The 21984-nt window shown below is 41.6% G+C and overlaps 1 protein-coding gene across 1 annotated transcript in view; it reads left to right on the top strand.

The window, feature by feature from the left end:
- Nucleotides 1–13619, top strand: part of ATP2A2 (ATPase sarcoplasmic/endoplasmic reticulum Ca2+ transporting 2) — a 126598-nt gene extending 112979 nt beyond the window's left edge. Inside the window, exon 21 of the mRNA XM_068245299.1 lies at nucleotides 12799–13619. Coding sequence (XP_068101400.1) covers nucleotides 12799–12812 — 14 coding nt within the window. The 3' untranslated portion in view covers nucleotides 12813–13619. The remainder of the gene's footprint in view (nucleotides 1–12798) is intronic.
- Nucleotides 13620–21984: the final 8365 nt, after the last annotated feature.

A 21984-nucleotide genomic window follows, 5' to 3' on the forward strand; every position in this document is an offset into this window, starting at 1 on the left:
TTAGTTATATACAGCCTAAAATTGTTTTGAAACGTGTAATAATTTTAAAACCGTGAATTTTCAGTGCATTTCACTTGCGTTGAGCATTTAGGTAAATTAGAGAAAAAGATAATTTGCATGATAATTTGGAAGGGTATGTCGAGGTTTATGCCTGTCCCAACACACAAAACTGTTCTGAGAATATCAACTGTTTGGCCATTCCTCCACTGTCACAAATACAGGAAGGCTCCTCTAAATGATTTCAAGGATGAATAGATGAAGCTGAATTAAGCATTATAATACACTTATAGATTTCCTTCTGATATGGCAAAATGATTGGTGGTATATTTCTGTTGAGGCTGGATTGACATAGCATTGTACTGCATTAATGCTAGTTTCACACTGTGACAGGTGTGTAGGAATGAATTGCATACTCTCTAAAAACAGGATCGCAACAGAGGAGAAAAGTCATATTTACTGGTACACGTAATGCACACGTAAAAAGTATGCATCAATGCAACTGTAATATGCATATTACCTGTTACTGCACAGTGTGCCTCACCTTATTCCAATGGATTTCGTCCCACTGCACTGCTAAGGAGCCGATTTGAACGTACCATTTACAATATTAGTGCATTGTATTTGCCATTTGATTATATTGTCTGACGCAGCGCACCACAACCTGTCAGTGTGAAAATAACCTAAGCAAGATAACACTAGTGGTTCTGTCAGCCCTCAGCTGCGTTTTTATGTTGAGGCCAGATTTACCCTTTTTTTTTTTTTTTTTTTTTTTTTTTGCAATGCTCCTGCTGCGCCACAAAAAACCTCTCATATGACCCTGTGTCAGGGTGTGCTGACAGGGTCATATGCATAGCACCGCCCCCGGCTCAGTGTCGTACTCCTTGCTGGGCGGTAAGTACGCCACTAGGATACCAGTCAGTAAGCCCATGCACCATGCTCCATCCTTTACACAATGGGCTCTATTCACAATCACACATGCGGTAAGAATTTTTTTTACCGCTATATTGCCGCCAGTGATAATTTCCGCATTTTTTCCACATTCACTAAAAATGTTCCGCAAGTTCCCACATGCGGGAACAATGCGTAAAATAATTTGGGAAACATGCGTAATTACATAGTAAACATGCGGAAACCATGCGTAAAAAAAAAAAAAAAGTGGCATAAAAAAAAACTTTAACCACTTCAGCCTACAGCTTCGAAAATCTTATGCATCCAAGCAATGTTCACCTCCCATTCATTCGCTAATAACTTTATCGCTACTTATCAAAATTAATTGATCTATATCTCGTTTTTTCCGCCACTAATTAGGCTTTCTTTAGGTAGTACATTTTGCTAAGAGCCACTTTACTGTAAATACATTTTAACAGGAAGATTAAGATAGAAATGGAAAAAAAACATTATTTCTCAGTTTTTAGCCATTATAGTTTAAAATTAATACATGCTACAGTAATTAAAACCCATGCATTTTATGTGCCCATTTGTCCCGCTTATTACACCATTTAAATTACGTCCCTATCACAATTTATGGCGCCGATATTTTATTTAGAAATAAAGGTGCATTTTTTCAATTTGCGTCGATCACTATTTACAAGCTTATAATTTTAAAAAATGTAATAAGATACTCTCTTGACATGTATATTTAAAAAGTTCAGACCCTTAGGTAACTATTTATGTAGTTTTTTTTTTTTTTAATTGTAATTTTTTTTATTATTTTTTTTAATACAAAAATGTATTTGGGTAATTTTAGTTTGGGAGGTAAATAGCCAATTTTAGATGTAAAATAATGTATTTTTTATTCAATACAGGTATGTGGGTGCAGTTTACTATTTGGCCACAAGATGGCCACATTCAAAAAGTTCCTAGATGCGAACGATGTCGCATCTAGGAACTAAAATGAAGAGAAGTTGTTTCCTGGGGGCAGAAATACCACGCTCTCTGATGAGAAAGCGTCGGTATTTCTGCCGGGGACTTGGATCGGTGAATGGGAATTATATTCCCATTCACTGATCGGGGGGGCAGCGGGAGGTAGCGGGGGCGCGCGCGGGCGCGCGCCCGATCGCGCGCAACACACGGCTGCAGCACCACTGCCTATCTGGACGGATATATGCGTCCAGATATGGCGAAGTGGTTAAGTCCAGCAAACTCCAGGCTCCAGACTCCATTTAAGTCAATGGGAAGCAAACTATATCACCAAGTACTAGTAGGTGATAAAAAAAAATCGGTGGTTAAGTCAGAAATAAGGCACCCCTTTTTTTTGTGAAAATTTTTTTTGCGGGAATTACCGACTTTTGCGGCCTTTTACCGCATTTTTTACGCATGCAATAATCATGTGTAAAAATTTGTGAATGTCAAGATGGTCATTTTTCAGTCGGGAATTTACCGCAAGTGCATTTCCGCATGCGGAAAAGGATTGTGAATAGAGCCCATAGTCCATTGCCCATAGACTTCTATTACCGCAAGCAGCAGGCGTTAAGTGCGGAGCTACCCTTGTGTCAGCTCCCAACCTTGCAGGGCTGAGTCTGTGCAGACGCGTTGTTTGCAAACAAGCGACATGTTCTGCGCTAAGGGTGCTGAGCGTGAGTGACATCATGTAGTGGGCGGAGTATGTGGTAAGAACAATGCTCTCTGCCAAAGTGATCCGTCGGGACGTATTGCTGTCTGAGGGTCGGGGCTGCGGTACGAGTTAAATTTAGCGTGTATACCAACCTTAATTGATCACTACTTTCTATGGACTGATCAAACCATTATGAACTTGCGTGTGGCTAGGTTTGCAACATTCTGTGCAGAGAAAGTATCCCAGGATAGTTACAGCACAGATGCCTATGGCTGGAAGAAACTCCTAAAGTAGTTTTTTTTTTCCTTTTCTACTTTTAGCTTCCTCTGGAAATCATTTGGGTAGGATATTTTTTACCGTGAATGCATTGTTACAGCTGCTGGTACAGCTACCTTCGTTAGCAGTGCATCTGAAACTGCTTTGCTAGAAAGAGGTTCAAGCCTACTATGTCCATAAATGGTTAGAGTAAAAGCAAGCATTCCTAGTGACCAAGCTGTGTTTAACTCTACAGCTTGATAAGCTGAAACTGCCAGGAAAGCCTTGTATGACTTTTTCCATTACTTTTCATCAATCTCTCAGACTATTTATCTAATTACCTCCATTTTAAGTAAGAAAAATATGTATTAATCCCGTGCTTAGACCTCTTCTAATAACGTTTCCATAGTAATGTTGATAGAAGATCTGATGAGTGATGAGGCTACAACTTCAGCATGGTATGTCTAGCACTGAATATCTCCACTTCATATGAAGAAAGTGATGGTTCATGTATGTAGCCAGAGAGGGCAAAACTAATGTAAGCCATAAGGCAATGTTTTGTAAATTAGAAAAACAGATTATGTAGCAGGATGCATTTACCGTACAATAATATAATTACAACTGAATGCTTAGTTCTGGTGGTTATTCAGGATTCTGAAACCTTCCCGTTGTACGTAGGGAGCTATAGTTGAGCGGCTGCAGATTTGATCATGTTTTTCTAGTGTTTGCATAACAGGTTTTATGGTTTCTGCCTGTGTGGTGTGCCATGTTTTCATTGTGTACTGTATCATGCATGGATCTGTAGAGGCTTCCTGTATTTGTCTGTGTTCTGGCTCATACAGCCCTCCTCCGTCCTGCAAGCCTAGCTCATGTTTATTTTAGTTGCAAATGCTGGCTTTGTAGCAGCAAGAGCAGCTGCCGTTCTTGCACAGAAATTACAGGCACACAGGCTTTTTTGGATCTGTTCTTACAAGAATCTGTTTAATCCTGTGTAGGCACAAAGTGACAGATGTTGATTAGAACTTTGTATTAGCACCTCAAAGTTTTTCAGTACTCATTTCATGTTACTGCTCGGGAGCCTCTTCAACAGCCATTTCACCCTGTTACACACATCCAATTTTGGTTGGCTTATTTTAGCACTGCCATGTAGTGTGAGTCTACCTACACAATTTGTTCATAGAGTCCTAGTTATCTGGAACTCCTCTAACCAGCACAAATCCCTGGCAGTGCTCTGTGTAGATTGCCAACTTCTTAGGCAGTTTGTGGGCTCTGCTGTTAATATACTAAAACTGACCTGAATTCAGAACTTACTCTGCATACTAACCTCTAAAGAAAAACATTTGTTACTGCAGATGCAAATCCTGAAATAAATCTGCAGTGTGTCTACTTCATGCTTTCATGGAAGCAGACTTTGGGTTCACGTCCTGTGTTTACAAATTAGCTGCTCTGCCAAGGTAGCCAGTTGAAATAGCTGAGAGATCAAATTACAGATTAGTCACAGCTGAGGGGGGATTAGACTGGCTAAACTCTCTAAATACATACAGGGTGCATTTCCTTCTGTCCTATGCAAGAGTTCAAGTCCACTTAAACTGTATTTTAACATTCTGCCCTCTGGATGTAGAAGACAGAAGTGCAGCTTTGAAAGTCTAATAAACGTTTTTCCCAGGCAGCTAATAACAAAAGCCATGGTAAAGTAGTAGGGCTTTTGACTTCAGACCTGAATGTCTCCGGTTCAAACTCTGCTACCTTTAAGACATTCAACTGCTTCTTAATTTTATTTACTTTATGCTGCATGTGAGAAACCTGCAGAAACATGGCTCTGAATTGTGTGAGCCGAGATAAAAATCAGCTGTGGGCAGAGCGAAAAGGAGGCTGATATCAGATAGGAGAGAGCAGGGAACAGTTAGCCTGTCACTAACCTGTCAGAAACCGATGATTTAATGAGGTAGATCAGCTCTTTAGAAGTGAAAACCAGGTGTTAGGAGCTATTTTCTTCTTTTAACACAAGCTCTATGGTAAAACTTATGCTGTTCCATTGCCCCCCCCCCCATCAATTGTTTAATAGGGACAGCATACATTTCTCCATAGTGCCCCTTTAATACTGAGTTCATGGTATGTATATAGTGTAGGGTATAGTACTGACTTCTGAGCTAGGCCTATTGTTAACATTGAGCCGAAAGCAACCAGAAAGCCCACTTATCCAGCATCAGCCAATCCCTGTCTGCCAGATAACCAAGACTCTACTTTATTCAAACTCTGTTGGCTATCATACAAGGTGGTAAAATTGGACATGTGTTTGCACCTTTACTGTAGCACAGGCTTTTAAATCAGCAGACTGCAATGTTCTCAGGCAGCAATCTGTGCCCTGCCCCAATTTTGTTTGGACAGAATGATGAGGAACAAGGGAGCAGCCTGTTAAGTAAAGGGGAAAACATAGTTACCTTATGCTTTGATATATAGCATAACTAAAACATACACTGCACAATGGACATATAGTTTGCAAGTAAATTAACATTACCTGTAGGCTGTATTACATCCAGAAGTAACTAAAGGGGAATGCAGTTTCCTCTGCTAATATTGGAACCACATAGTGCTTCTTATTCCAATTATTTTGTGGCTTAAAATTATATTCTTGTTGCAGAAACCTCATTTGATGGAAAAGGATAACCTGTGTGCATTGTACTCACTGAGCCATCACATGATTTACATCTGCCTGAAGTCAGACTTTACCCTAGTTACTTACATGTGTGTATAAAATAAACCCCAAATGTAGACTGGGTTCACACTAAGGATACTGCATCCATTTTGACAGATGCACTGTCGTTGCTGCAGTGCCTGCAGCACTCTAGTGCGGAAGTGCTGCCATTCATCCGCTGTCCAGAGAAACCGGTACAGCAGAGGGAAGCGGAACTGGAAGATTTGAACTTCTACATAGCATTGCAGCCTTCAACCTGCCTCTTTCCAGTGTGCTGCTTTAGAGAGCTGGGTGGGACACAGTATGAACCTAAATAAGGAGCTGCAGATGTAGGTTTCTCTGTGAAACTGTGGAGGCTCCCTGGTTATTAGACATTCTATTAAAGACACCTGAACTTCGAGGAATATGGAAGTGGCCATGTTTATTTCCTTTTGAACAATACTAGCTGCCTGGAATTCCTGCTGATCTTTGGCTGCAGTAGTATCTGGATCACATACATGAAACAAGCCTGCAGCTTATCCAGTCAGACTTCAGTCAAAGCACTTGTTCGGCATGCTTGTTTAGGGTCTGTGGCTAAAAGTACTACATGCAGAATAGCTAGGCAACTAGTATTGCTTAAATGGAAATAAATATGGCAGCCTCCATATCATTCTCAGTTCAGGTGTCGTTTAAGCAACAACGTAAATCAGAGGAGGATTTGCTTTTTTGGTTATGTTCAGAAAGAGAGCTGGCATCTGACTGGCTATTATAAGCATTAGGCTTTGTACATGTGGGCCATGCGTTGGCTAACATCTTCCATTAATGTTAATTTGGTGCATCTGTTTTGAATGTAAGAGGTCTATCCTGCCTATAATTAGGCTCTGCACACCTATGCTGGTAGTCATTCAAATGCAGCCTGTTTTGGGAAGCGCTGCCACCTTTCCCTGCTGTCTAAGAAATGTACGTTTACCTTATGGCTACCTGCACCCATTTGTTATTTTTATGTTTGCATACCGTTTTTATGAAGACTCTAGTGTCTAGTTTAGTATCTGTTTTGTACAAGGTGTGTATGTTGCCTCTAGCGGGCTCTGCACGCCCTTTATTAGTAGTCATTTCAGATGCGACCTTGTTTTAGGATGCGCTGACTTCTCTCCCCGCAATCATTTTATCTGTCATTAATTGATTCTGCTTGGTGGTAAATATAACTCCTGTGCATAGCACAGTAGCTTGGCCCTGATTGGGCTGGGCTTTTTCCACTGAGCCCAAGCGGATCTGTGCTAGTGCGCGTGTGCAAGCCATGGTCTTGTGGCTTTTCAGGGGTCTCAGGACTGGTGGAGGAGGATGGGGAAAGCCTCAGCAGGATCCAGAGGCATCCCCCACCCCCAGGTGAGTACCCCTAGGGACATTTTTATTTTTCCTTACAGGTACAGTTTAAACATGTAATGCTTGAGATGCCCTTGTGTATATTAAGCAGACATTTATTTTCCTCTTCTTTCTCTCCACCATTTGTTTACTCAGCATGGATATTTGGAAAGCGCCATCTTATATCTTGACAAGAAACGAGAACCCTGTTCTCCATCTTGGTTTTACCAGGTTTCAAGTTTAGCTGCATAAGGGGAGGGCAGAATTGATTCAATGTATTGTATATGGCGTGTTCAGCTATGGGAAAGATAATGTAGTGCTGGGCTTGGTAGAAAAACGAGGCTATAGAATGTAGAACACAAAGGATTGTTTCAATCTTCCTGCAGTGAAAGGCATAAGTGGGTTTCTAGAGCACAGTATTGCAATATGTACAAAGAATGTAGCTTCCAAAGAAAGTCATTTGCAAAATATCCTTAGCCTGAGCATTTGCTAAGAATATGGAGGGTAGTAGCATGCCTTTCGTGCACACGCACATTGTGACAGTCTACATTTCACTTCTCTGTTTTAGGCACAGAGCAGGACGTTATGATGTAACATTGGCATTTTAAAGCACAGAATCGCACTGCATCTGAAAGTCTATTCAACATTCAGAATGCATTTGGTGCAATGCGATCCAACGTTCTCCGATATTCCAATGCAGTAGGTTACCGTATAACTCAACGTTAATCATGGCAGTGAAGCATACTTTTCATTGACTGTATATGGCACAACACTCGCATAACGTGCAATGTGACTTCTTAACACCTGTTGCATTCCTGTCTTTACTGGAAACGCAATGCATTTCCACCGTAAACTTAGCCTAAGGCTTACTTCTTTTCTATAGTTCGGCTATGCACCGCCTCTTTAAGATTTGGGCTCTAAATATCATTTGTATTCCTATTTTGGGAATTCTTAAAAGAATTGGCCAAGCATAATGCTCTAGAACTGTCATTTGTAATTCAGGAAACCCATGTGGATTCCTGTCCCAGAGGCTGTGCAGCCCCGATGTAGGACAGAGTACAGAGCAGAGGACAAATTCTTCAGGTAGAACACCCACTGCTACACTGTACTAATGACAAAATACCGCAATCAGCCTGCTACACTGGTCGGCATTTGGCAAGGTGATAGAGTAAAAGACACCACATCTGCCTCATGACATTGTGGCTAACATTTAATACTTTTAGCCCATAGAACAGTGGAAGTTGATTTCAAAGTTGCAGTATTTTGTTTCCTTGAATATGAATTTGAGAAATACTTCCACTTCTTCCTGCTTTTTTACATTAGTCCCACTATGTCTTTTAAAAGAAATTTGGCAGTTCTGATGCCTAGATGTAAAAAATAAGGTTCCTCTTAATTCAACTGTGATCCTGTGGTTGCAATCCTATAAATATATTAGACTAATAGTGTGGACAAATGACCCCATTCACTCCTTTCCATCCTTAACACTTCACATCTCTGCTACTCAACTTGGGAAAATTAACTCACTTTTTTTGTTCACCCACACACTGACTAATGAAAATGTTTGCCATTTTGAAATTCACTGTGCACCTGAATGCTGTTAACCCTGGTGATAAATGGTTGTATATTGGGAGTTTAAAACCTATACTGTTAAAGTGTTTTCTGAAGCCTAGTGTATTATAAGAAATTTAGAACAGATTTTAGCATCACTGTATAATTTGCTGACTTTTTTTTATTAATAGATCTGGTGCTCTGTTGGACAACTGCTGGAGAGTTTAATCACATCATCTATGATAGCATGTTGTCATAAAATTCAATACTTTTTTAGGCTGTGATAGCTAAAGTGGACTTCCAATGATGTGCAGTTATAATCCTGCACTCTACACCTTTCATTGTTCCTCTGAACAGATGTGGGATCTTATTGCTAGTGTTGACATGATCGAGTAGTTTACATTTGGAACTTGGTTTCCGAATGCTACTGATCCTGAAACTTCACACATATGCACAGCGGCAAGGAGTGTTAACTCACCCTTATTGCCTCCTGTGGCTGCTGCGCTTCACATTGCATTCCAGCTCTCCAATACTTCCTCCTTGAAAGCCAGAAAGAGGATGTATTAGAGATCTAGAACACTACGTGGCGCGCAATGGCCAGTTCCGATTTCTAACTCCTCAAACACTTTTTAACACTACTCATCGGCTTATTTTAAAAATGCAGTCACACTACTCACAATCTTTGCTTCTAAAGCTACGTACACACATGCGACAATGATCGTTTGTTGTCAACGACGAACGAACTTTTAATTGATGAAAGAACGACCTAAGTAAAGTTAGTTTTAAAAGGTGTGTAACGATCAGATCGTTAGCACGAACGTTACATCACGTAAAAGTAACTATTGCACCTGCGCATAAAAATGAAAAGTTCCATGGAGAAATAGTGAAATGCGCATGTCAAGCCTAGTACGAACGATCGTTTCCAACGATGTACTACTTTTGCACACGAACGTCGTTTGGAAAAATCCGCCAAGCTAGATCATTCGTTTTGAACGATCTAGCTCGTCCGTTGTTAGACTTCATGGTCGTTGGCTGCTTTTTTTTCAAAAGATCGTCGCTCGAAAGGTTTGGGGAACGATCGTTTCAAACGACTATAGTCGCATGTGTGTACGCACCTTTAGTCCTGGACTAACCATGACTTGGGGTGGTTAATGAGATGCAGATAATTACTACTTGCATGTAGAATTAGTTCAAATTGTGTGCACCTTTGAATTAGGGCAGTGATCTGCAAATTCAGCTCCCCAGCTGTTGAGGAACTACAAGTCAGTCAATGCATTTGCCTTTATGAATCATGACTGTGGCTGTAAGACTCCTGCAATGCATTGTGGGACTTGTAGTTCCCTAACAGCTGGAGAGCCAAGTTTGCAGATCACTAAATTAGGGCAATCCAATGTACTTCCTGCCAATTTTGATTAGCTTAATTCCAAGCTGCATACAGTTTGCATTCAATTTGCTTATAATTTGGAATTAGTTGCATCTCATTGACCATCTTGAGCCATGAGGAGACTGTATCATGGCAGTTCAGGATAAACCCTCTCTCATAAGAGCCTGCAGCAGATATGTAGACAACTTTGGCATTAGAATAATATTGGCCCGGAGCTACCTTGCAACAAAGGTAGGCCTGGAGGCAAGTGGTCATGTGACTACACTCGGGTGCATATTTAGAATTGCTAGGTCCCCTGAACATATACTTTAAATATTGCTATTGTAGTTATGATGAAGGAATTTTGCTACTATAATACCAATGGTAGCCTTTTTACAAATTACTATTTTAACCTCCCTGGCGGTAAGCCCGAGCTGAGCTTGGGCTATGCCGCACAGGGAGATATCTCAGCCCCTGGTGGGGCGATTTTTACAATGTAAAGTGCTGTGCGCACAGCTAGCACTATGCTAGCTGCGCGCACAGCTTGATCGCCGCCGCTCTGCGGCGATCGCCCGCACGCAGTGGCAGAAGAGGGCCCCCCCCCCCCGCCAGAGCCCTGCGCTGCCCGGACCAATGAGTTCCGGGCAGCGCTATGGGCTGGATCGAGTGCGCCTGACGTCAGGACGTCGGCTGACGTCCATGACGTCATGCCGATCGTCGCCATGGCGACAGGAGAAGCCAAACAGGGGAACGCGTTATATACGCGTTCCCCTGTTTGCTATTGTTGCCGGCGGCGATCGGACGAGAGGGCCACATGCGCCCTCTAGTGGTGTTTCATGTAGCTACCACTCTGGTAGCTTTTCATGAAACAAAAAAAAAAATAAAAAAAAAGTTTTTTTTCAATATTTGAAAAAAAAAAATTAACTGCCAGGAAGGTTAAGAGCTCTGATCTAAAGGAATTGGTATAGAGGGAACTAAGATTACTCACAGGTCTGTGGAATAGTAACTTGATGTCCCCATCCAGTCCATCATTCCTTCCAAGTCTTCCTGTTGCCTGGGCTTGGTGCTTTCTCAGATGTTCCTCATTGCAGGGGATGTCTTCTGAATGACCTGATGTGGCAGCATTCACAGGAGGACCTAGAGAAGAAGGCTGTAGGGTGCTACTGGAAAATGCTGAAATCCTAGCTATACCTGTTTCCCTGCACATAGCTCATTCACTATAGGCTGGAATCATCAGACCATCCTGATCATGTGCCAAAATATCTTTATATATGTAGCCCACAAAACTAAAACCTTGTTGAAGGTTTTCATTATCAGCATACATCACAAAGTTCCTGACTGTACCTATGTCTGGCAGTAAACTGTCCTTGTGAGTGTAGTCCCTGGAATAATCAGCCTCACTGTGACTTGGTGCTTTGCAATATTCCCACTGCCCAATGAAAAACTGCAGCAACTTTTAATTGCCTCTGACTGAGGTGCTGCTGTCTTGTGGGATAGTGAGGGCATGTGTCCCTGGTCTGAGTCAGAGCTGAGGGCCTCGGTCTGCAAGCCATATTTCCAGCTACAGGGGCTCATAAGCACCTTGTGGTAAACACTTTTGGCGATATCACATATTCTCTCATAAAATATGTGCTTTAAATATTCACTGTAGTGAATCCACCTAATTATTTACCTTTACATGTATATGACCGAAAACAAATGGCATTATACCTCTTAAGATTACAATACTGTAGATACCATTGTCTTTAACATTGACAACTCCCTCCTTGAATATTCTAATACATTTGTCAGGTAGGTCAAGAATCGGTAGACCTGTAGTGTCCATCCTGATTTCATCTGCTTCTGTAAAATAATTCAGCAAGCTAGAAAACATTAGCATCATTTCATTTAAAGGGAGTCTGAAAATTTAAACACAGATACTTGCCTAAGAAGAGGGAAGGCTATGGATCCTACAAAGCCTTTCCATTCTCCTCCCGTTCCCCTGCAGGCTCCCCTGTTAGCAGTCCATTGGACTGAACTGCTCTCTTCCGGGTTGGGCTGGCTTCAGCAGTCTTCGGAAGCATTCTCTTTCGTGCGTGCGCAGTACAGATCCACCTGTCTTCAGAAGCTCGATTGCTGCCAAAGTCTCCCGAGATTTAAAGAGAACCCGAGGTGGGTTTGAAGAATATTATCTGCATACAGAGGCTGGATCTGCCTATACAGCCCAGCCTCTGTTGCTATCCCAAACCCCCCTAAGGTCCCCCTGCACTCTGCAATCCCTCATAAATCACAGTCACGCTGCTGACAAACAGCTTGTCAGAGCTGGCTGTGTTTATCTCTATAGTGTCAGTCTGCTGCTCTCCCCGCCTCCTGCAGAACTCCAGTCCCCGCCTGCATCCCTTCCCTCCCCGCTGATTGGAGGGAAGGGACGGGGGCAGGGACCGGAGCTATGCAGGAGGCGGGGGAGCAGCTGAGACTGACACTACAAATGTAAATACAGCCTCACAGCATGGCTGTGATTTATGAGGGATTGCAGAGTACAGGGGGACCTTAGTGGGGTTTGGGATAGCAACAGAGGCTGGGCTGGATAGGCAGATCCAGCCTCTGTATGCAGATAACATTCTTTAAACACACCTCGGGTTCTCTTTAAACCGAGAAGCCTGTGGGGGAACCAGGAGACTGGGAAGGCTCTATAGGTCCCAGTCTTCCCTCTCCTTAGGTAAGTATCTGTTTTTTTTTTTTGTTTTAATTCGCACTTCAGACTTGCTTTAAAGGAGAAGTATCCATTCACCATCATATGAAACCCTGATAAAGCAGTGCTTTAACCTTGTACCAGCACTGTTGAGCTGTCTTGGCTCCATTTCACCCGATTTTGTCCTTATTGTGATACTTCTTCCTTCGTTCAGCATAGAGAGGTACAGATTAGCTCCAAGGCTTTATAATAAGTATGCTTTTAGTTGACAGGCCTCTAGGCTAAGCAATAGACGTATATTGTATAAATGCAACTCTTGTCATTCTACAGCATTCTGAAAGCTGATGTACTATTTCTTCTTTCCTTTTCAGAACAACTGGAGTAATCCCCTCCTTAAACAATTGTGCAGAGATGTAAGGTTGCTTTGTTGCGTGCATGTGTGTGTTTAGAGGCAGTTATCAAAGTTAATTGGGGTACAAGAAAAGGCATGTCTATTGAGTTTCAAAAATCAGCTGAAAAAGAAAAAAAAATGACAGCAGAACTATTAAATGAGTTGGAAGATTTTAATTATTCAGTGCACAGTGAAGATGCCATATATTTATTGAGAAAATATTCATCTTTTTGCTGTTGGAGGGACACCCTGAATCCCTATGTAGTATTGTAACCCTCTAACATCAAACGGATCCGGAGATAACCTAAGCAGCGAAGCCAAGTGTCTGTGTTTCGCCATGTAGGATGTCATTGACTCATGTATAATATCATTGTAGTGCATGCTTTCAGTTGTAAGTAGCCAAATGTCTGTATTGTATCATTTCCTTTATAAACAGCTATGTACAATATGCACTTGTTCTATTTATAAACGCAATCAAAAGCTACAGATGTTGAATGTTTTAAAATGTAAATCTCCAGATCACCATTTCATAAGTTTTAGGTTTTTTTAAAAAAACGTTTTAAGTGTGCAAATTGTCATTTTTGCACTGTAATAATGTAACTTATTAAATGAATTATAAAGCAGATAACATTTTGGTGCAATAGGACTTATTGTGATGCTTCTATGACAAGAAAACCATGTCAGTTACTGCAAACGCATGTTTGGCCTTTAGACAATTGTAAATAAATTCAAGTTGTTGCTGACATAAGCATCATACAGACATCATGGTTTCAGGTAAATAAAAGTTTGTTCTACTATAGAGTACTATGTCTGAGTTGTCTTTCTTTGTGCTCTTGGTTTTTGTTTTTTCTTATGTTTCTAGTGGGTGCTGACTAGCTGCTAAAGGCCTGATGTGTTTTGAGAACTGCTTTGTGTATACAAAAGGGAAAAACTACACACAGTTTAAAAATACACTGCTGAAGATTGGGGGAGGGGAGGGGGGGGGGGGGTAAGTATCTTATAGTGTACCCAAGGCATCAAAAAATATCAATGCTTACTATGAAGAGGAAAACCTCTGCATCCTATAGAGGCTTCCCATGCCGTGGACCCTCTGAAGATTACTGACAAGAGTTTGTCGATTACATTGCAACCGCGCTCATCTTCAGCCATGATGATGGCCGTATTGCGTCTGCGTGAGTACGGCAGTGCCTGTGCAATAAGCCATAGCGAGCAGCTCCATGCTACTGTGCAGGTGCAGCTGTGCTTGTGCCAGAAGAGGTGCACAGCCCCAATGTTGAGGCAGCGGAGGACATCGTTGGAAGCCTCTGGAGGATCCAGGCCTCTCCTTAGGTGAGTATTTACTTTTTTGACTTTGTGACGCCTCCAGTTCTCTGTAAAGGAAGGCTGTAGGCTGGACATTCACAACCTGTCAGCTGCTCCCAGCCAGAACTTGCTTGCACTTGAAAAGGAGCTGGAGAAGTAGCCCCTATGGAGTTACATCTGAGTGCGGCTGTGGTCAGAAGCTACAGGGCATGTTTTTACCTGCTGGGTAACCCAACCACGTGTCAAATGATAAAGCGCATGGGTGACAAGTGTTGCCTTTCTGCTGCATGAAGTTGGCATGACCAAAAGACGATCGACGCAGTTCAGGCTCCTGTGTGACAGAGGCATAAAGGAAGCTTTAAAATAGTCACATGATTGTGGTATGTCTCTTTCTTCACACAACTTCTCTGTAGCACAACTAGCAGTGATTCTCCCAGTGATGACCAGCACAATTTCACAATCTCTTTTTCATCCACTTGAAGCATCACAGCTATGTTCTGGATGTGAGGACTGAGTAACAACATATTGAAATATGTTATGTTCATGATTTTAGTGTATGAATAAAAGTAAAAGACTATTTTTTGGACTATAAGACACTTTTTCTCCCCCAAAAGTGGGGGAAAAAAAGTAACTGCATCTTAGTCCAAATGCAGAGAGTTCCTGACTTGCGTGCCTGCAAATATGAACCTTCAACCCGCTGCAATGTTGGGGACTCCCTATACTGTGCCCACGTATAGGAGGACACAAAGGGGCATGGAGAGGGACACAGGGAGATGCGAGGTACAAGAGGGCATGATGTACAAAGGGGGCATATTCCACAAGATGCCCCTCCACTATGAATGCACCAGGTTTAAGATATATACTTTTTCCCCACTGGTTTTTGTCCTCTAAACCTAGGGGTGTCTTATGGTCAGGAGCGTCTTATAGTCTGAGAAATATGGTAATTGTAAGATCATCTCTGGTCATCATTGTAAAATCAGATCTTTACCATTCTGGTTCTACAAGGAATTAACCATGTATTTTTTTTTTCCATTGCCATTTATGTAGCGCACAACCAACGTTATGGTACACCCCACTTACTCAATTTCAACTGGAAATAATGGACACTATCACGTAGCATTGTTCATGTCCCAGGGTCAGGTAGGCAACAGTAGTTACAAGACCAATACATTGCATTTAAATAGTAATGAATTGTTAGAAGCAATGGTATATGGAATTTAAATGGTGTCTCATATTTTTATTTTCACTTTTAAGGGTTAGATATGATCTCTAAAGTGCACAGCAGCCATGTCAGACACCGGCTTCATTCAGCTCCCAGCTGAAAGAAATACTTGAGTCTAAAGCTGGCCATACACTGGCCCGATTTGCCGCCGTTTCGACAGCAGATTCGATCACTGGGATAAAATCTGCTGCCAATCGTTTGTGCTACATGCCGAATTTTGATCCATTTCGCCCGATCCCGTCGATCGCTCCGTGCGGAAAATTACCGTCGATCGCCCGCGGGTAGGGAGCGCTTCGCTAGCGGCGTTCGAGTACCCGACGACTGACGCAATAGAGCAGTAATGTATGCTAAAGTTACCTGCTCCGCACGACTCACCCCGGTCACCGCTGCTCCGTGTCCGCGCTGGTCTCCGGCATGCTTCAGTTCCTCCTGCCCGGCAGGAAGTTTAAACAGTAGAGGGCGCTCTACTGTTTAAACTTCCTGCCGGGCAGGAAGAAGTAAAGCATGCTGGACCACGGCTACATATGCAGTTCAGCTGCCTCATTTGATTACATAAAGCACTCATCTATTACAAAAATAATCAGTGAACACAGACAAGTACGATATAGTATGTGCTCATGTTTATCTCATCTTGTCACACGTCAGTTTAGGTACGCTTTAATGCCTTGCTCATACTATGCACTGATTATTACCACTGTGTACACTGCACATTATTTCACAGTCCAGTCAACATCTTTTGTACATGTTTCCTTTATCCCTGTAAAGCTCCATGGCACCATAGTTTGATTGAGGGTAGGAACACACTAGGCAGAATCGCATATGCATTTTCCACTATCCTATGGAAAATGCATATGTGATTCTGCCTAGTGTGTTCCTACCCTAAAACTTTGTTGAGGGCCCTTTTCCACTAGCAGTGAAAAGTCTCTCACTCTCACAATTGCTTGTTGCTGCCTGGTAACTGTTCGCTGAGAACACTGCCCGTGAAAATGGGCCCTCACTTTAGATTGCTTTAATGCAAATTGATGGCAGCTGGTAATGGCCAATCAAATGCAAATTCAGTCAGTTTTGATTAGACCAATTCTAAGCTACATATAATTTGTGTTAAATATGCAAGCCAAAATCAGTGCTATCTCATTGCTCAGCTTTAGGCCTCTTTTCCATGGACTGTTGAGCTGTGTGCTCAGCAAGCAGCTACCAGGCAGCAATAAGCCGTTACCAGGCAGCAGGGAGTAGTTGTGAGAGTTTGAGAGGCATTTCACTGCCTATCAACAGTCCTTGGAAAAGAGGCCTTTTTTCCACAAGCAGTTGATATGCCTCTCAAACTCTCACAACTGCTGCCTGGTAACTACTCACTGCTGCCTGGTAAATGCTTTCTGAGCACACAGTTCAACTGTCCATGGAAAACAGCCCTTAGTCTCTCTGTGCAGATTTATCAGAAAGGGTTGGAGGAGTGCAGAAGAGAAAGCTGCAAACTGTAAGGCCTCTTTTCCACAGGCAATTGAACTGTGTGCTCAGCAAGCAGTTAACAGGCAGCAGTGAGCAGTTGTGAGTTTTAGAGGCATTTCACTGCCTATTAAAGGACATCCAAGGCGGGGAAAAAAAACTGAGATAAACAATTGTATCTGTCACCCTCCTTCTAAAAATGACTTTTAAAGTTATCCCACGGTTTTATTTTATATTTACATCAACTTTTTAAGCTTTTACTGTTTCATGGCCTTTTCTCAATGACTCATTAATTGAAGTATGCCAGGGCTAAAATATATGAACTATTGACCTTTTTTATCTCTTTCCTGCTTTTAGAAGCCATTTATTGCCACAAAAGTGTTTTGTGGCTGCAATTCCTCATCAGTGAGGGTTACGCTAGAGTCTGACCCGGTCCCGACCCGGACAGGAACTGCCACTTACATACCTGAATTTTAATTTTTCAGGCAGAGAAAGAAAAAAAGGAACACAGCCTAGTTATTTGTGTGCTAGGCACTGTACATACACATGTCTATCTCATCATGTCACCTCGTGAGTCCTTTAACTGTCCATGGAAAAGAGGCATTACTCTGCACTTCACACCACTGACAACTTGCAGCCTGAACTTTGCATTTTCATATTAACAGTAGCTTTAAATACTCATTTCTTATTCTATTTCTATGAAATGTAGTTATTAAAAGGGAGGGGGAAACAAGGCTTTAATGGATTATTCTGCTTAAACACACCCAGTTTTCACTGGCCAATCACTAACCATTTTACCTTCTCCATGTCTTATGAGAGGACCAACAGATTTTGAATAATATGAGAAGATTGTGTAGGTAGGCTCTCCTGCTTACCTACACAATTTTAGCACCTTCATATAGTATGAGGATCAACAGCTACTGAATACTATGAGCAGAATATGTTGATAAACCCTCTACATGGAGGCCTACATGGAGGAGTTGATAAAATTGGGCAGTCATTGGCCAAATAAAAATGAAGGGTATGTACCAGCCTTAACCTGTTCCGGATGCAGGTTTTAGAAATCTACATCCTGTTTGCAGCCTTTTATCTATGCCAGGATGTAGATTTCATCAGTCAATTTGATTAGCTTCAAACCCGAGGTCACTGTCAGCTGATCTAAGTAGAAAAAAAATGCCTTTCTAAATTTAAGCTGCGGATGAATATTCCAAGTGGCATTCCCTAACCCTCGCCTTTTTTCACCTTTTATGGGAATGCCCAGTATTAACTGGCTACTGGAATCAGGTTACAGGATTCCTGCATGATAAAATGGGATTTCCCATGAACAGTGACCTTGTGCTGTGTACCCTAAATGTGATCCAGGATGAGGGTCTTGGTGCTCCCCTCAAAAAAAAAAAAGACCTTATTCATGGCAAGGCAGGAGGTGGTGTACAGATGGCTTGCACCCACCCTGCCCTCACTCCAGAGATGGATACAAAGTTTACAATAGTCTCATAAAAATTAGTTTATGTACACAGGGTGGCAACCAAGAGGTTTTACCTAGTCTGGGATAGGCAGAAAAACTGTAGACAATAATGAGGACCGACTTGGGACTTTTTGTATTCCCCACTGTTCTATTTATTTTTTTTCTTTGTTTTTCCAATGTAATGCTTTCATTTTTTTATTCAATAAAAACTATGCTTTTGTTAAAAAAAAAAAAAAAAAACGCTTGTCCTAGACTGGTTAAGAGAGCAATAAATCCAATATAAAAAGGTACCAGTAATTACTTTTTTTTATTATAAGGAAATATTTGGACTACAAATCAGGTGTACTAGCAATATAAGGAGCACTTGACAACAGATGACATTAGCTAGGTGCACCTGCAGTAATTTAAATATAAATTTTTAAATATACATCTTGATAAAGCTGAGAAACTCTGATACAAATGATGCAGAGCAGCAGACTCTTCTCAGCTTGTCCTTGAGTCTGGAATAAAAGAAATTAACAAGTGCACTGTGGATGAAGGTTGAAAGCTATTCAAATATAGTAACTGCTGCCTGAATTCCAGGCTGCATTGTTTACTTCTCCCTGAGGTGTGTGGTGATCTGTATTCCCTACAGCTATTAAATCAAACGCTGCACAGATTCCTTGCCAAGGTCAAACAAACTCGCACCGTTCTCAGACATACCTGCTTTTTATACATACAAAACAGCACTGACAGACTGGCAAAACAAGCCTGAAATGATTTAGCACATGCATTAGTCACCGCAAAATAGCTTGGTTAATGTTACGCCACATTATTATTAAGAAATAGCGGGTAATGGGCAGCATGTTGGAATGCTGTGTTTGCTACTTCCAGACTGTTGCCAAGTGTAATGTTGCCTTCCAAAAAACAGAAGGTATTTGCAGACATTCCGCTTCAAAGAGCAGGAAGCCATTCCCATAATGCATCACTTTTGGGCAGTGTGTGAATATGAAAATCATCCTTATCCTTAAAAAGCCAAGCATACACCCAGAATCACTACAGTTGTCCGTTAAGCATGTGTAATTATAGAGACCTTTCAGGATGTAAAGAAAGCTGGAGCCAAATCCATTTTTTTTTCAAAACATTTCCTTTGAGAGGAATTCAGTTTTTTTTCTGTGTAGGTCCAGGGATAGCAGCATAGGTCATCCCTCTCTTTTTCCATCCCAATTAGATTACATTGCAGATATCCTGTTGATGGCCGTTTGAGATTAATCTGAGGCCTGTCCACCTAACAGGCAGATGTAAGAAGATAATCTCTTGCACTGTACAGTATTTTGTCTGCTCAGGTCTTTATCAAAGTTTCCACTATACCTAAGCGAATCTGCACAGAAAAGAACGCCTGCGGATTTGCCATGCATTTGCGAATTTGCAAGCTTTTTTTTTCATGCGAATTCGCATGCGTACATATTTTTTTATTTATTATATTTTACCGTCTCCATTCATTACTATTGATTTCCGCATGCGGAAATGCAGGAAATTAATACGCCTTAATGGGAAACCGCTTAAACCGTGCGGAAAATTCTGACAGAGGCGGCCGTTTTGGGGTTTTTCTTTGCCTTTCATGACAGACCATTTCATAACTTGGTTACAGAAACAAAATGTCATTTTGTGGTGTACATTTAACTGATAATTACTTAATATAATAATTCACCCAATACCTCTATATATTACACATTTCCAAGCAGGCATTGAACAGCATCTGGCATATTTCTAATATGTCCTTAATTATTACATTATAATTAAATAGTTCTGATCCTATCCCAGCACTCTGAGAAGTGGACCTGAACTATTGCACAGGACAGAAGGAAAATGTTGAGAAATGCACCTTGTATGTATTTAGAGAGTTTAGCATGTCTAATTCCCCCTCATCTGTGTCTAATCACAAGTTGTAATTTGATCTCTCCCATGTCACATGACTGCCATGGGAGAGATAGCAGATAAGCTAATTTGAAAGCACAGGCTGTTAATATGTCTGCTTCCATGAATCAGGAAGCAGAAACTGAAGATGTTTTTTTGTTTGAAGGTTATTATGCTGTTACGTATCTTTTAGAGCAGAGAGGACGTTGTGAGTTCAGGTCCACTTTAAGATGAAATGGGGCCCTAGGCAAGATAGCGGTTTTTGCCCCTGCTGATGATCACCTCACTTTTTTTAGTAAGATTTGTTTGTGGAGGCTAGCATCCTCCAGGCCCCCTCACAGCCCCCAGGCGGACACCTGCCTTGCCCGCACCTAGAAACGGGGTTGGTCAGGTGATGGCTCTGTGAAGAGGAACTCTGCTGGCAGCGCTACAGATCTTGAGGTATTGTGACTGACTTTACAAAGGGAGTCAGAATGGGTACATCAAATATAAAATTGTGTAGGTAATGTTTGTTCACCTTTAGTGAATGAAAATCTGTGAAGGTGAACTTTAACTTTTGCAAGAGCTAAGATATAAACTTTTGGCAAGTGTTACTTTCCTAATAAGATTAACATGGATTATTGCAACATTGACTCTTAAAAAGGCCTCAAACTTAACTAGATGAGTTTACATTGCTTTTGTTCTGCTCAAAGTCCAGACATAATGGCCTCGATTTATAGAGCACAGTACGGTAAATGTAAAGTGCTCGGTAAATCACCACATTCGGTATTTTAGCCTTTTGTGTGCTAATTCATCAAAATGTTCACAGGTGCGGTAGAAGTTTGGTCATTTACCAACAAAACTCTGTGCAGAGACAGCATTACAATAGTAATAGGTATCTTGACACCCCTTTAGATGTACATGTGTTGCTACACTGTTTGTTATTCTGCCTCTGCTCACTCTGACTCTGTCTATTAGTCTTTCTTAACATTTTATTTAATTGCCACAGCTTAGATAAACTTCCGGGAGACTTTACACACGCCCTGCTTAGATGATTTCCCTACTAGCTACTCTGCATTTTCAAACAGGAATGGAAGAGGTTAAACTGCTAAATGGAGGCAGGGGAAACTTCTTATGTTCCGTTCTCTCTACTCACTGCCTGGGGGTAGAAAAGCAGGACCCGCCAGAGAAGGCTTTGTGTCCTATCAAAATGCGTCAACCCGACATGCAGGAGACGGGCTGTTTCCATTGGCTTCTGCTCCTGTCAGTTATAGCTTATCCCTCTCTGCTTGTCTTAGGCCTGGAACCCACTAGGAGCGCTTTTCTGAGCGATTTGTGATTTGAAAAGCTCTTGCTAATGTAATGCTATGTGTGTGATCCCACTTGAGCAATGTGATTTCATAGCCCCCATAGCATTGCATTAGCAAGAGCTTTTTCAAATCACTAGCGCTTAGAAAAGGCTTCTAGTGGGTTTGAGCCCAGAGTCACGTTGGCTTCCCACAGTATCGCACAGTCTCTGCTATAATTTCGCCACACCAGAGGTGCCGGTAAAATTTCAGGCTTTTACAGCATGATCTATCCTTTATGAATTGACATTTACTGACATTTGTTGGGGTATTTACTGCACAAGTCAGTAATTTACCTCACTGCTCAGTAACTTCAGTTTTTCATGTGGTAACAGCCTTTATGAATTGACATTTTCAAAATCGACAAGTGCTCGGTAAAGTCAGCTGTTTTCAGCATTACCGAATGCGGTAATGCTTTATGAATCAAGGCCAATGTGATCTGAACAAACTGTACTGAAGTTGTTTGTCAATGCTGATTCTTAGCCAGTTTTGGTTCATGTCATATTCTTACCA

The sequence above is a fragment of the Hyperolius riggenbachi genome, chromosome 1 (assembly GCF_040937935.1).
Source record: "Hyperolius riggenbachi isolate aHypRig1 chromosome 1, aHypRig1.pri, whole genome shotgun sequence".
NCBI classification, from domain to species: Eukaryota; Metazoa; Chordata; class Amphibia; order Anura; family Hyperoliidae; genus Hyperolius; species Hyperolius riggenbachi.